At 34.8% G+C, this 16,220-nt stretch overlaps 1 protein-coding gene across 5 annotated transcripts in view; it reads right to left on the bottom strand.

Annotated features, from left to right (window-relative positions):
- ASCC1 (activating signal cointegrator 1 complex subunit 1) overlaps nucleotides 1–16,220 on the bottom strand; it is a 91,010-nt gene that overhangs the window by 46,686 nt on the left and 28,104 nt on the right. For all 5 annotated transcript variants that reach the window (XM_074339572.1, XM_019745952.2, XM_019745949.2 and 2 more), the window contains exons 6-7: nucleotides 10,269–10,405; nucleotides 3,782–3,901 (exon numbers count right to left, since the gene is read on the bottom strand). In XM_074339572.1, coding sequence (XP_074195673.1) covers nucleotides 3,782–3,901; nucleotides 10,269–10,405 — 257 coding nt within the window. The remainder of the gene's footprint in view (nucleotides 1–3,781; nucleotides 3,902–10,268; nucleotides 10,406–16,220) is intronic.

The following is a 16,220-nucleotide window of genomic DNA, read 5'->3' on the forward strand; positions in this document are numbered from 1 at the left end:
AGGAAATTAAAACTATGACTTCAATACACTTAAAAAGTGAGTCAACCCAAAGAATTGAAAACAGCTCTATTCACAACAGCCAAAAGGTGGAAACAACCCAAATGTCCATCAACTGATGAATGGATAAACAAAATTTAGTATTTCCATACAATGGAGTATTATTCAGCCATAAAAAGGAACCAAGTACTGATACATGCTACAACATGGATGGACCTTGAAAACATTATGTGGAGTGAAAAAAGCCAGACACAAAAGGCCATATATTTTATGGTACCATTCATAGGAAATATCCAGAATTGGCAAATCTATAGAGACAGTCAGTAGGCTAATAGTTGCTAGTATGGACGGGGAAAGAAAGAAGTTCTATGGAAAGCAACCTCAAAGGGTGATCTAATCCTAAATTCCTAACTGGGCAGGTCATGGTGGGTAGGCCTCATGCCTGTAAAGTCTTTAATGAAAGCTTTTAAATCAAGCCCTGTCCATTGTTCTTGTGCATCTAGGTTAATACACCTTTGAAATACCAGAAGTAACACCCCTCCAAGCGGGTGTTAACCCTCAAGACAGCACATAACCTTGTTAAGTATCCTATAATCCAATCCCTGACTTGCTTTCTCCCACCTCCATGTAATCTTCCTTATTTCCCTCCTTAATTCTCAATACATAAAAGAAGCTGCAAAACTGTTATTCTCCAGAATATTTGCGATCTTGCTCCCTGGTGTACGTCATCAGTTTTGCTCAAATAAACTCTTATAAAAATTCTCTACAGGTTTGGACATTCTTATGTAGACACACTGAATTATATACTTTTAAATGGTTATGGAATTTTTAAATGGAATGAATTTTATGTTATGTAAACTTTACCACTTTAAAAAAAAAGTGGGTCACAATTTTCCATTTTACTCTAGGAATAAAAATTGGAACACAGTCTATCCTACTCACCTTAGCATACGCACACTGAAAATCTTCTTTATTATGGCAGAGGGGTTCAGAGCTATCTATTAATATGTGTTCCTTAGTCGTTACTTAAGCTCTCTGAACCTCCCTGATAAAATGGACGTTATAATAGTATCTATCTTATACAGATGTCGTGAAGATAAAATGGAGCTAATACAATCTAAGTACCATACCAGTCAAGAATAATAGCTGAACAAAAATTAGTTACAAATTCCCCGGAAACAATGCAATCTTAAATATCAGAAATAAAATCCTACTTAGATCAGAGGTTTGTCACAGCCTGGTCTATGGACCTTCTAGAGACTCTTTTAGAGGGTCCAGGAGGTCAAAACCATTTTTATGCTAGTTAGCTGATATTATTTACCTTTCTCACCGCAATGGCATCTGCACTGATGGTACAAAGGCAATGGCAGGTACAACTGCGAGCACCTTAACACGAATAAAGGCAGCAGCATCAACTTGTACTTACTACTAGTAGCACATTCTTCACTATGCAGTCACCGTTTTTAAAATAAAAAAAGCCAGTTTCATTTATCCTTCATGTGCATTAAAATTAATTTGATTAAATCTCAGTGCTTGAGTCCTTTTAATCTTCTGTGATGCAATTGGCAGTATGTATAAAGCACTTAGGCTACATACTGAAATAGACAGGTGCCTAGAGGGTCCGTACTTGTGGGGCTGTCTGAGTTGTGAGCTGAACTAGCTTCCTTGTCCATGCAACACAGTTTTGACTTGAAAGAACAACTGACAGACAAATTATGGTTATTCAGACTTGGCTATTTGGTAGACATTTTTACAAAAAAGAACTTAAAGGAAAAAAAAGGCCAGTATTTTCTGCCAATCATAAAATTTAAGTTTTCAAATGAAAATCTGAATTTTAGAAAACATTTATCTGTCAACATGAGCTTGACAGCTCCCTCAATACTTAAAGATTTTGATTAAATTAGTGATATTAACATGTATTTTCAATATTACATAATGAAAATGTGTCAACATTTGGACAATCTGTGTAACTCAGTGAAACAACATTTTCTAAAAGACCAATGTTACAAAATTTTAAGTTTTAACATGAGTTGAAGATCTAGGCAAACTACAGGATAGACCACTGGATTTTAATATAACAAGAGTATGAAATAGTCATTGATACAGTTTCAGATTTCACACTGCAACTGACATTTTAAGACCTTTATGATGTCAAGTTTTATTTTAGTGTCAAATATCCACAATTATCTAAAAAGGCCATTAAAGTACTCCTCAATTTTCCAACTACATTTTTACATGAGGCCAGATTTTCTTATATACTTCAATCAAAACAACATATTGCAATAGATTGAACAGAGAAGCAGAAATGAAAACTCAGCTGTCTTCTATTAATTTACCAAAATGTAAAACAATGCCTATCTTCTCATTAAATTTTTTTGGTTTGGAAAATAGAGTGATTTTTCATGAAAAAATATGTTATTCATATTAAAAAATTATTTTATTACTATTATTTTTAATGAATTAACAAATCTTAACTTTCTCAGTTTTAATCTCTAATAAAGTAAATATTTATAGGTATAACCCATATAAACAAAAGCTCTTTGGGGTACTCAGTGATTTTTAAGAAATAAGAGATTATGAGACCAAAAGGTTTGAGAACTGCTATCTCACTATTTCTGTTCACAAAGTTCAAAAGTAATCTACCCCATGCATAGTAGTTTTACAACATGGTGAACGTATTTGAATAGTTATGACTTAGAACACAAAGTCAATGATCCATACAGGTATCAAATTTGAACCCGGTAGAAATGTTTTGGGATGTCCTAGCATATGATCTCCTATTAAAGTAACAACGTGTTCCTAGTTTTTAGCGCAGGATCAGTATGCCCTTTAGGCACATGCCAGGTATCTAGCAAAAGAAAAATCTGGTCCAGAACATACAAAAAACTTATTCTATACCATTTTTCTTCTTTTCCCCTCAAATTTCACTTCTAATTGAACTGTAATGGGAGATAAGAGAGATTATCAATTCAAATTGAGATAAGACAAACCTTACAAGGGATCCTCTAGGAAAGCAAATCAATTTGGGGGCCTGCCTGGAGACACAGGTTTTCTCTAGAGGATTTCTGGTTCAGTGTGAGCTCTGTACTATCCTGCCCCAATGAAAAGACCATACAAAAACAAACTTCTAACTCAAGCTGGGTTCCTCTGAACACCAAAGGCCTTGAGTAGACTGATAAATGGTATTAACATTGGAAATGGTTCTAGTTGCCTAGGCTAGCCTCAGAAATAGCCTGGGTTGCAGACTGAGAATCCCCAAAAAGGATCTATGTGTGGTAATAATTAACAATTTGAAAAATAGTAAGCATTTTTTGATATATGTTTTGATGTCAGCATGTGCCAAGCACTGTTCTAAATATTTTATAGAGATTATTTTAATACTAATAATTTTATGACATTTGTAGTTATCATCACCACTTTATCCTGGTCTTCACTAGATCTGCATTAATTCACCTTTGAAACTACCATCCTAAAATGCCTCCCTGCCTCCCGTTATCCTGGAAAACATGAAGGATACACTGAACTCTATAAAAACCAGATTGCCACTACCAATATCCACTATCCAAGAAACTCAATAATTATCAGACTAAAAGTCTAATACTTTTTCCTACAACAGACTCCTGTTTCAAGGTATCAGCTTGCTATTTAAAAAAAAAAAAAAAAGAATTGAAACACTCTTTACAAACACTAAGATCGCAAAGAAAAGGAATCAAAACTAGTTGAATTTCCAGGGATGCTTTTAGGCACCTCCTGAGTGAAACAAAGAAGTATTTCAGAAACATACCTGTTGGAGCCATCTTTCATATGGACTTTGGCATAAAGAACGTCCACCATGCCCGGGTCATCGTTCATGTATTCTATCCCTTTCATCTCTACTTCCAGGGGTTTGCCTCCAGTAATGTCGCTGCAAAGGAAAAAACATTAGAATTTTATAATCATTTAAGCTAAGAAGGCTATTATATTTTGAAATATGGTTACTATACATAGTCAAACTTTACAAAAATGAAGTTGTTGGGTTTTTTAACTAACGTTATCTAATTTCAAAATGAATACATGTCTAATGCACACAAACTAGAAACACTAGTATTCACAAAGCCTTACTAGCACTAAGAGAAAGCCAAGCAATGACAGTTCTGATTGACAAAGACACTGTGTTGCCCATCTCTGAGGATTTATGTCATTATTTCTACAACTTGCAAACAGTATTTCACTCATGTTACAATGGTGAAGGTGTAAGCTGATATTACATTCTTAAGAGCAATTTGGCAATATTTATTAAAAGCCTTCAAAAAGAGAAACGCTTTGCCCAGACAATTAAATTTCTAGGAGCTAACTCTAAAGAAATAATTATGAATTCAGCTACATATCTGACGATAGCTGATAAAGGAAAGTTCTTTACAGAAGAATTCCAACTGCTAACTGCAGAATTAATGAAAGAATTAGAATATCACCATTTTGCAACCCCTGATGAAAAATAGATCTAGGCAAGATCACCAATGGCTGCTAAAACTAAGGGAAAAGACTGGAGAAAATACAAAGAGATCCCTAGAAAGGAGCGCTCTATAAACAATGGATCAGGCTAACCACTGCTAATCCCACTGGTCAAGCTTATCATGCACACGAAAAGGAAACAGCCAAATAGCATGTGCCTCCTGATATGATGCGATACAGTTTTGACTGAGGAATCATTTGCAGTAGCAAAAGATTAACAACAGACTAAATGTCCAATAACATAGGACTGATGGAATAATCAACATACTATGAGCAATAAATATGCCACTCAAGGCTAAGGAAGCTTTCCAGGTACTGATATGCAATGATTATCTTTTTAGGTTTAAAAAACAGGTATACAACAATGTGCATGCTATACTATTATTTATGCAAAAGATGGGGATAAGAAAAAATACACAATATATATAAAATACATATATATATGTATATATGTATGTGTGTGTGTGTATATATATGTATATGTATACACACACACATACACACACACATACCTACAAGGGTGCCAAAAAAGTGTATACACATTTTAAGAAAGGACAAACTGTATTAAAATTGTAATAATATATACTGATAACAAAAGATGAATACAAGTCATGTGTACACATTTTTTTGGCACACTGGGTATTTGCTTGAACGTACATAAAATCTCTGAAGGATACAAAAACACTTCTAACATCTGTTACATTTAGAAAGGAAAGCAGAGTGCTTGGTGGGATAGCAGTGGGAAGGAAACTTCATTGCATATCTTTTTGGACTTTTAAAATTTTGAACCTTGTAAATGTGTTATCCATTAAAAAGCTAAAATTAAAAAATATATATGCGAAAGAAGCCAAATAAAAGTGTATATACTGAATGTTTCAATACCCATGACATTAAATAACAAGCAAAATTAATCTGTGATAATAAGAATGAGAACAGTAGATACTTGCCAGGTAAGTGAATTCCATGGCAAAGTCGTGAAGAAACTTTACAAGGTGATGGCAAGTTTCACGTCCTGATTTGGGTGCAGTCACATGTGTGTATACATCTGTTAAAACTCATCAACTACACTTAACATCTGTGCATTTTAAATTATACCTCAAAAATTACATATTCATATGAAAAATGTGGCAGTATACACTCCAAAGTATTAACGGTAATTTAGGTGGTAAGATTACAAGTGATATTTTTGTTTTAGCTGCAATTTTTGGCTTTTCTAAAACTAACATGTATTATTTTTATGTTAAGTAAAACCCACTATCCTGCTTCCTTCCCAGACACCTTAAATAGACTTGTACTTCAACCAGAAAAGGGTTTGTTGTGCCAGGCTGAAAGCCAGCTAATAATAGGTCACCACACAGAGCCTTCTCCAAGCCCCGTGAGGGGGTGACCTTATATCCATCTTGTCCACTCCTGTATCCCCAGCACTCGGCACAGTGCCTTATATAAAATGGGTACTTCATAAACCTCTGGTAAACATTGATTGGATGTTCTACTATAAAGGGAGAAACTGTTCTGGACAATTCTGAGAAGAATCTGGACACACGCCTGTATCCTTACTGAGTAAAATGTGGTACTGGCTCAAAGACAAAAGAATGCTAGGATCCACCAAAAGACAATTCCAAAAAAGCAAAACAAAAAAGTTCTCTTAATATTGAACTAAGGCCATAAAAGACTCTCTGTAGCCTAGGAACCCTAATGGAAAGCATTCTCTTAAAACTTCAAGGCTGTGCTATTACACAAGACCAGAATTTTTCTCAGTAAGAAACTAAATAACTGAACTATTTTAGATAGATATCTGATAGAGAAAAAGTATAACCTTGATCATAAGTATCCCTGTAACCACCTCTAATAAGTGGGATATTCTAAAAACACAAGCCAAGCTCTGAACTATTGTCTGAGACCTGTAGCTTCAATCAACAATACAGTGTATCTCCATTCCAAGTACGTAATAGCCAAAGAATTCAATATGAAAGACTGCCATTCAATCCTATCAAAGTGCCGTCAACAAAACTTATTTGAAAAAAAAAACAAAAAACAATTTAATACTAACCGTACTTTCCTCTACATTTTTCATTTCTAACCCTGCATATAGTTCACCAGAAAGCACTACAGTATTAGTTTAGTGTCCCACTAAAATGTTTTTACTGAGTTAAGATTTAATGTTATATCCTCAATTTCTAGAGGTCAATACAAGAAAGAGCCACGTAAACAATGTTTTTGTATCTTCTGCAAAACACCTGGCGAAGACACTGCTTGTCATCATTCTGGGTTATTTATGTTAAGATTTACATGACAAGTTTTTCTTGGATTGAGAACCAGAAAAAAATTCTCATCTAAAAAATTGCTATGTTCCTTTTTATCAGATCAGAACTATAATAATAGCTGTGTTTCTTCTTTGCATTTAGTTCAGGTATACTGGTGATCGAAAACAGCACTAAATTTTAATGTTCAAGTACAATATTGCCTTGGTTTTCAGGTAGAATTTTCTCCCCATTACATCTTTATGATTTCTGAGCTCTCTGACTTTAACACTTCTTTTGTATATATGTCCTCACTATAAAATACCTCAAATCCCTGAAATTAGCTAGGTTACCAAGAACAAAAAAATGAAATGGGATCCACAGCCTTCCTTATGAGCAGAAACAGAAATTCTTTCAACCTATTATTAGGATTTATCAAGAGGGAGATTAAAGAGCAAAAGAGAAACCCAATGTACTGGTTTGCTGGATAAATGCTTTTTGTCTTGGTGACTAAACTATTCCACCTGGGATGCCAGTGATATATTTTACAACTGAGTGACATCTGAGGCAATAATGAGGAACTAACATTTGTCCATGGGTATTTTTCCTCTTCTTCGACCCTCCTTCTTGTCCCTTTTTAACTTCTTATTTGCTTTTCCCTCAGGCTTACTGGAAACACTTAGGTACAAGTAGAGTGATACTAGAGCTATGGAAGTGCTGCATACTTGTCAGGCTATACACTCAGAGCCACTGCACTGTTTGTGTTCTACATCTTACAAAGAAAAGTCACCAGGGACACAGTCAGAGCTTCAGCGTTTACTAAACACTGTGAATAATTCATTCACAATCCAGACAGCTACATGAGCCTTTGGCCTAAGAACTGAAATCAAAGTGCTATTTCTCGTCAGGTAATAAACATCCTTAAACTCAAAAAACACCCCCAAATTTAAAACACATATTCAACTACCCATTTCTTTAAAATATCTATATAGCACCACAGTTTTAATTATATTCCAAGATAGCCACATTTAATATTTTAATTTAAAAAGCCATCAAATTAAACTATAGCACATTATATACTAGTCTATTCATTTTCAATGTTTTCATTTTTTAAGTTTTAATTTGGGATCGTTACATCAAAAAAGGTTCAGGTTAGAGACACCATTGTTTACTGAAGTATATCAAGATCAAAGAAAAAAATAAAGAAATAAGTTAGATACATTTTATTCACCAGAGCTGTAATATAAGTCTTTTTTTTTTTTTTTAAGGAGACATTGCTTCCTTTTTGGGAAACAAGGCACTGCTTAACCAATCCAAACTGCCAATTCTGATTTTCATCCTCCTTCTCAGAAATAAATTAATTTTGTCTATTATATATTTTTTAAACAAGTGTGTGTAGCAGAGAGGAAGGTGGGAGAAGAGGGTTAGGGAGGCTTATTTTACTTGCTGGTTTCAAATCTTCCCAGCTTTTTGAAAAGAGCATATTCAAAAAAATTTTTGCCTGCACTGCAGATTTTTGGCAGGGTAACTTTGTCCTATTTCAAAAGCTTTGCTGAATTTGAAAAACTACAATTACTGTTTTCATCCTGTCATGTCAAAAATTCTTAGGAACTATTAAGGCTGCTCTTCACTGCCAAAGCACATCAACCAGGATGCTGAAAGGGCTCCGATTCGGCATTTAGTCACAAAAGGCACCAAGAGACATAAAAGAGAGGAACTTAGCTAAATCCTCACATAGCTCAGGGTAAACCTTCAGTGATTAAAAACCTGTGACCTAATTTTCATCAAGTAAGAAAAATAAAAATAAAATACTTCTCTAAACAAATATTTTATCTACCTTTGAATCATTCTTAGGATTATCCCAATGGTAGCCAAGGAAACGCAGCTGCTTTCAGTTTCATTTAGCAAAAAGTGATCTGGTACTAAATTGAAGTACTGATTCTTAAACCAGGTAAAATTGCTCTGCTTTGTAAGGTAAAGCATCAGGTTTTCTTTTATGCAAGGAAAATTGTAAATATCTAATTACAAACACCAAATTATTTTGAATGTCAGGTAAGATCGAGAGAAAACAGCTGCATCCATAACTGAACCAACAACACAAAGAAGTATTCTTTGTTGTTTGAAATTCAGAAAGAATAGGCAGACTGCAAACCCAATCAGCTTATGATTTTGCTCAAGAAAAATATGTTTAAAACAATTAATGGAAAAGGAGAACTGGCCCACAAATAAGTCGTGTATGACACAGTTTCATATACAACATAACTAGAGAAAAAAAATTTAATCCTTTTACCGTGTTTTTTACCAATGAACCCAGTAACCCATTTCTACAAGGCCATGTTACAACAGTATAGGACATGAATATTAAAATTTAATTTTTTAAAAAACCATTCAAATGAGTCAATTTTCAAATTTCTCTTGTTCTTCATGAATCCTAAATAAAAGGAATAAAAGGAAAGGGGAGAAGAAATGATTCTTTGAAATATAGCTATTAGGTCAGATGTATGTGGAAATTTAAATTTTACAGTAAAAATAATAAAAACTTTGCCCCCAGGACAGCAATGTTTTCCCTGAGCCAAAACAGATTGCTTGGATAGTTTTTGGTACCCTCACAATGACTCACACAAAATTTCCTGTATTAAAAAAAGAAAATTAAAGCCTGAATTTCTGAAATACAATGAAGACTTTCCCAGGCGATCATGTTATAATGTTTGAGTTACTGTGGTAGGCAAAACAATGGCTCTCCAAAGATGCCCACATCCTACTCTCTGGAATTTGTAAATATGCTACCTCACATGGCAGACTTTTGCAGATACAATTAAATTTAAGGAGTGTGAGATGAGGAGATTATCCTTGATTACCTGGTTGGACTCCATCAAATCACAGGAGTCCTTAAAAACAGAGAACCTTTCCCACTGTGGGCAGAGAGAAACATGACAACAGAAGAAGGGTCAGAGAGATGTGACATTGCTAGCCTAGTGCTGAAGATGGAGGAAAGGGACCACTAGCCTCTAACAGTGAGTGGCCTCTAGAAGCTGGACTTTAAAGGCAAGGAAATAGATTCCTCCCTAGAGCTTCCAGAAAGGAACACAACTCTGCCAATACCTTAATTTTAGCCCAGTAAAACCCATATTAGAATTCTGTCCCACAGAACTATGATAATAAATTTGTATTGTTTTAAGCCACCAAGTTTGTAGTGATGTGTTACAGCAGCACAGAAAAACCAATACAGTAGCCTATATTCTTCCACAGATAATGAAGAGAATTTTCTTTTGGAGAAAATAATGTGATGTCCTGTTAAAGAACAGAATTTGCCTACTGAACTAGTATAATTTAAGGTAGAAGCTTTCCATAAAAATTTGTAAATATATGCTTTAAATCCATTTTAAACCTTTCAGACAATGATCCAATGTTAAGTGCTACAAATGGGTGAGTCAACAAAACCTGTTCCCATGTCACCCAGCTTCCTAGTCCAAAACAAGTCTGATGTACCAAAAAGAAGCCCGTATGAGTGTTCACCCTTCCCCATTCTGGATTACTCACTCAATGAATTCCTCTTTACACTGTTGCAACATCTCACATGTCTGCTGAATCTCTTGCTCACTCAAAAGCACCAACATCCCAATTGTCAGGTGAAGTTTTTTGGGATTCTGGAAAATAGTGTTATCAACTCCATGATCCTGTTATCAATGGGAGAGAAAAAAAGAAACTCAGGCCATATAAAAGTGAATGGTAGGAATAGAATTGAGAGTCCAGAAATAAGCCCACACATTTATGACCAATTGACTTTCAACCAGGGTGCCAAGACAATTTAATGAAGAAAAAGAGTCGCTTCAACAAATGATGCTGAGATAATTGAATATCCATATGCAAAAAAGTGAAGCTGGATCCTCATACTATATACAGAAATTATATCAAAATGAATCAATGACCTAAACATAAAAGCTAAAACCATAAAACTCTTAGAAGGAAAATAGGGGTAAATCTTCATGACCTTAGGCTTGGCAATGAATTCTTAGATATGATACCAATAGTAAGTTCAACAAAAGAAAAAAAACAAATTAAGCTTCATCAAAATTAAAAACTTCTGTGTATCACAGGACGCTATCAAGAAAGTAAAAAGAGGGCGGCTAGATGGCTCAGTTGGTTAGAGCGCGAGCTCTTAACAACAAGGTTGTCAGTTCAATTCCCGCATGGGATGGTGGGCTGCACCCCCTGAAACTAAGATTGAAAACGGCAAATGGACTTGGAGCTGAGCTGTACCCTCCACAATTAGACTGAAGGACAACGACTTGACTTGAAGCTGATGGGTCCTGAAAAAACACACTGTTCCCTAATATTCCCCAATAAAGAAAGCAAAAAGATAACCTATAGAATAGGAGAATATCTGTAAATCACGTATCTGATAACAGTCTAGTATCTATGATATATAAAGAACATTTACAACTCAACAACTAAAAGACAAAGAACCCAATTTAAAAAATAGATAATGGACTTGAGTAGACATTTCTCCAAAGATATACTAATAGCCAACAAGTACATGAAGATGTTTTACTTCAGTAGTCAGTTAGAGGAATGCAAATCAAAACCATGAGGTACCATTTCACACTCATTAGGCTGGCTATAATAAAAAATTTGGAAAATAACACGTGCTGGCAAGGATGTGCTTAATGGGTACAGGATTTCCTTTTGGGGTGATGAAAATACTTTGAAATGGTATAGAGCTGGGAGTTGCAACATTGTAAATGCACTAAATGCCACTGAATCACTCACTTTAAAATGGTTACTTTTTTTATGTAAATTTCTCAATAAAAAATTATTTTAAGAAAAGGAACTGGTAGCCTAATAGAATGGCAAGTCTGGGAAAAACAGAATGCCATCTAAATGTAGGTTCTAAAAATATCTTTTGCCCTTTATCAGCTTTGTTAGTTCCAGAGCAATTGTGCCTCTTCTGGGCTTCCCCCCAAAATAATATATTCTTTATAATGTAAACAACATGGTTTCTATCTTTGCAGTATTTTTAGGTAAAATACTCTATGTAAAGAACAAATTCTCCCAAGCAAAGAGATGAGTGAAAAATGCATTTGGAGAGCTATCCACACATTGAATTGCCACATTAAATATGATCATCCTTTTCTGGCATCATTGTTCCTTGCATTTGAAAACTTTTGTCTCTGAGGAGCAAAAAAGGTAAATATACTCATAAATATACTCATATCCCCTCCCTTTTTAAATTGAAATGAAAGTCATTTCACATACAATTAACCTTTTTAAAGTGCACAATTTAATGGTATTTAAGTACTGTACAACCACCAGCTCTCTTTATTTTCAAAACTTTTTCATCACCTCATAAAAACACTCCAAAACTATTAAATAATCACCCCCGATTCCCTATCCCCTATCCCCTGACAACCTCTAACTTGCTTTCTGTTTCTTTGAATTTTCCTATTTGGATATAGCATATCAAAGGGATCATACTATATATGACCTTTTCTGTCTGGCTTCTTTCACTTAGCATGTTTTCAAAGTTCACCCAAGTTGTAGCATGTATGTATTGGTACTCCACTCCTGTTTATGGCTGAATAATATGCATATTCCATCATATGTATACAACACAATTTGTTTATCCATTCATCTCTTGAGGGGCATTTGGGTTCTTTCCACCTTTTGGCTCTTAAATATAATGCTGCAATAAACATTCATGTACAAGTTTCTGTTTTGACATATGTTTTCAATTCCTTTGGGCATATACCTAAGTGTGGAATTGGTGACTCATGTAGTAATTCTATGTTTAACTTTTTGAGCAACCACTAAATTGTTTTCCACAGCAGCTGAATGAACCATTTTACATTCCCAGCAGCAATGTACAAGGGTTCCTATTTCTCTACGTCTTTGCCAACACTTATTACTTTCCTTTTTTTAATTATAGCCATGCTCGTGGGTGCAAAGTGGTGTCTCACAGAGGTTTTGAATTGCATTTCCCTGTTGACCTATGATGTTGAATATGTTTTTATGTCCTTGTTGGACATTTGTACATCTCCTTTGATGAAATATATGTTCAAATCTTTTGCCTATTTTCTGCCTTTTTATTGAGCTGTAAGAATTTCGTATATATTCTGACACTAGTTCCATATCAGATTGTGAATCCCTTTTGAAGGTAAATAGGTCTCAAATTTCATTATACTCATTCTGCAAATGAAAACAAGAAAAAAAGTTGAGAATCTTATCTAACAGGAGCAAAACAGGAATTCTATTTTGAATTCTAATTTCTTATTCCATAATCTGATCTCTGGACTAATAAACCACTCCCAAGGCAGAGACATGTACTTATCAAATGCAGATAGTTTACATCCTATTCTTGTTTTGCCTAACACCGCCTAATTTTTGTCTTGGAAAAAGGAGTTAATCGATTACTCATTTTTCTGTTAATGGAGGTTGAGCTATTTTTACACCTGATGAAAAGTTTTGTGTTCTATACATCAACCCAAACTGCCTCATTTAATGAAAGCGATTTTAAGGAACAATCAGCTTTAAATGTGTCAAGGAAGGCTAAGTGCAACGCTTATCACCCTAGCTGCGCCAACCTGCAGTAGAATCTGTCAGTTTAGGAAGGCATGGAAAGTGTTAAAAAGCTCCCCTCCCAAAGATTCTAATATGTACAATTCCGTCTCAAGCTATGATTGAGAACTGCTCCCTCAGTAATAAGAGCTAATATGTTTCCAGCCTTTACTCTGTTCCAGGCATTTCCTATGTACTTATATAGGCAAACGCCCTAGAGGGAAGTAGTAGTATCCACATTTTACAGATGATGAAACTGAGGCACACAGAAATAATGCCACTTTCCCAAAGTAACACGGCTAGGAAGGGATGAAGCCAAAATTCAAACCCAGGCAGCCAGGCCCCCACGCCTGCGCTCTGATCGCTGTTACTTCACCTCTCTAGTACCAGCTGCCCAGCTGAGGATGGAGCAATGTGACCATCACCCAGAGGCCAGTCCTTATGCATTTCAACAAGCTCACACAATAAACGAGTCTGATCACTAAACTAGTCCTGAGAATAAAGCAAATCTCATAATTCTGTGAAAAAGAAAAGTGGTTTTAATATTTCTTTCTAAGATATGATACCAAAGCATGATTTAAAAAAAAAAGGATGAATTGAACTTGATCAAAATTAAAAACCTGTACTTCAAAAGACTCCATTAAGAAATGAAAAGACAAGCCAAAGAGAAAAACATGTAGGAAAAACATTTAGCAAGTCATGCATCTGATAAATATAAATATATAAAAAGTTCTTAAAACTCAATAATAAAGAGATATGCAATCCAATTTTAAAATGAGCAAAGGATTTGAATGGACATTTCACCAACGAAGATATACTAATGGCTAACAAACATGTGAAAAGATGCTCAACATTATTAGTCATTAAGGAAATGCAAATCAAAACCAAAATGAGATACCACTTCACACTCACAAGAATGATGACTGTCATAAAACAGATAGAATAACAAGTGTAGGTGAGAATATGCACAAACTGAACTGCTCATACGTTGCTGGGAAGAATGTAAAACACTTTAGCCACTTTGGAAAACAGTTTGGCAGTTTCCTCAAAAAGTTAAACATGAATTTATAATACTACCCAGCCATTTCACTCCTAAGATTCTACTCAAGAAAAATGAAACATATGTGAACCTATGTTTTCACATAAAGACTTTCTTTCACATAAAGATTTGCAATTGAATTTCACAGCAGTAAGAGCCAAAAAATAAAAACAATCCAAATGTCCATTAATTGTTTGAAATAGATAAACAAGACATGGTAGAGCCATACAATGAAATACTATTGGGCAATACAAAGTAATAAACTACTAATACATGCAACAGTATCGATAAATCTCAAAACATTAGCTAAGTAAAAGAAGCCAGATGCAAAAGATAACATATTATATGATTCCATTTATGCAAAATGGCCAGAGAAGGCAAATCTATAGAGACTGAAAGATTAATGGGGTCAGAGGTGGGACTGCAAACAGGCAGAATCCCGGGATCTTTTTGGATTAATGGAGATGTTCTAAAACTGTACTGTGGTAAAGGTTGCCCAACTCTGTAAATTTACTAAAAATGATTGAATTGTACCTTTAAGATGGGTGCATTTTTTTGGTATGCAAACTATACCTCAATAAAGCTATTAAACATAAATGTGTGTATGCCTTTTCCTTTTAAGAGCATCCTAGCAAACTTGGAGCAACTTTTTACCTGTAACTCAACCTGACGACAATTATTCATGGAATAGTTTAAGAGTGGTCGTCTCCTATTTGATCTTACCTATTTGATGACTTCCCAAAGGTGTTTCAAGCTATAACGTTAAAAACACCGTTTACACACAGAAATCTTTGTAGATGATAAAGGTGGTATCTCAAATCACTAAGGAAAATCTGTTTTTTCTTAAGAAATTATGTTGGGGCAATTGGACAACCACTTTGAACAAGAATAAAATTATATCCATTCCTTGCACCATGTACAAGAATAAACTCCAAATCAAAGACAAAAATGTAAAAATGAAACTACAAAAAGAAGAAAACATGGATGAATTCCTTCCTAATCTGAATGTAGAAAAAGGCTTTTAAACTAAGACTAGAAATCCAGATGCAATAAGAAAAAAGACTAATACTTATAAACAGAAAGCACTTACATGGGAAAAAACATAAGCAAAGTCAAAAGACAAACAATATACTAAAAGAAAATACTTGCAACATATACCACAGATAAAGGGATATTTCCAATATATAAAGGACTTTTAAAAATCAGAGAAAAAATGACTAAAAATGCTATTATTAAACAATATGCAAGAGACATAAACAGACATTTCACAGAAATGAAGATATAAAAATGACCAAAACATATGGAAAGATGTACAATTTCACTCATGAAAAAGGCAAATTAAAACTGCACTGAATGCCCATCAAACGAGCAAAAATTCAAAAGCTAGACAATACACTCTATTGGAGAGGCTGGGGGGAAACAGGTACTTCACACATTGCTAGTTGAAATATACAATGGTACAAGCCCTGTGGAGGAAAATCTGGCAATATTTAACAAAACAAAAGGTACATAAGTATTCAGCCTTTCACCTAGTGTTATGGACTGAATTCTGTCCCCCCACCCCCACCCAAAATCATGATGAAGCCCTAACTCCCAATGTGACAATATTTGAAAATGGGACCTTTAAGAATGCAATTAAGGTTAAATGAGATCATATTAAGGGTGGGGCCCTAATCCAATAGTATCTTTATAAAAAGAGGAAGAGATACCAGGAGCACGCGCACACTGAGAAAAGGCCACGTGAGGACACAGCAAGAAGGCAGTAGTTTGGAAGCAAGGAAGAAAGGTTTCAAAAGAAACTAACTCTGCCAGCACCATGATCTTAGACTTCCAGCCTCCAGAACTGTGAAAAAATAAATCTCTGTTGTATAAGCAACTCAGTCTGTAGTATTCTGTTA

This window comes from Rhinolophus sinicus, linkage group LG07 (genome assembly GCF_036562045.2).
Source record: "Rhinolophus sinicus isolate RSC01 linkage group LG07, ASM3656204v1, whole genome shotgun sequence".
Lineage (NCBI taxonomy): Eukaryota > Metazoa > Chordata > Mammalia > Chiroptera > Rhinolophidae > Rhinolophus > Rhinolophus sinicus.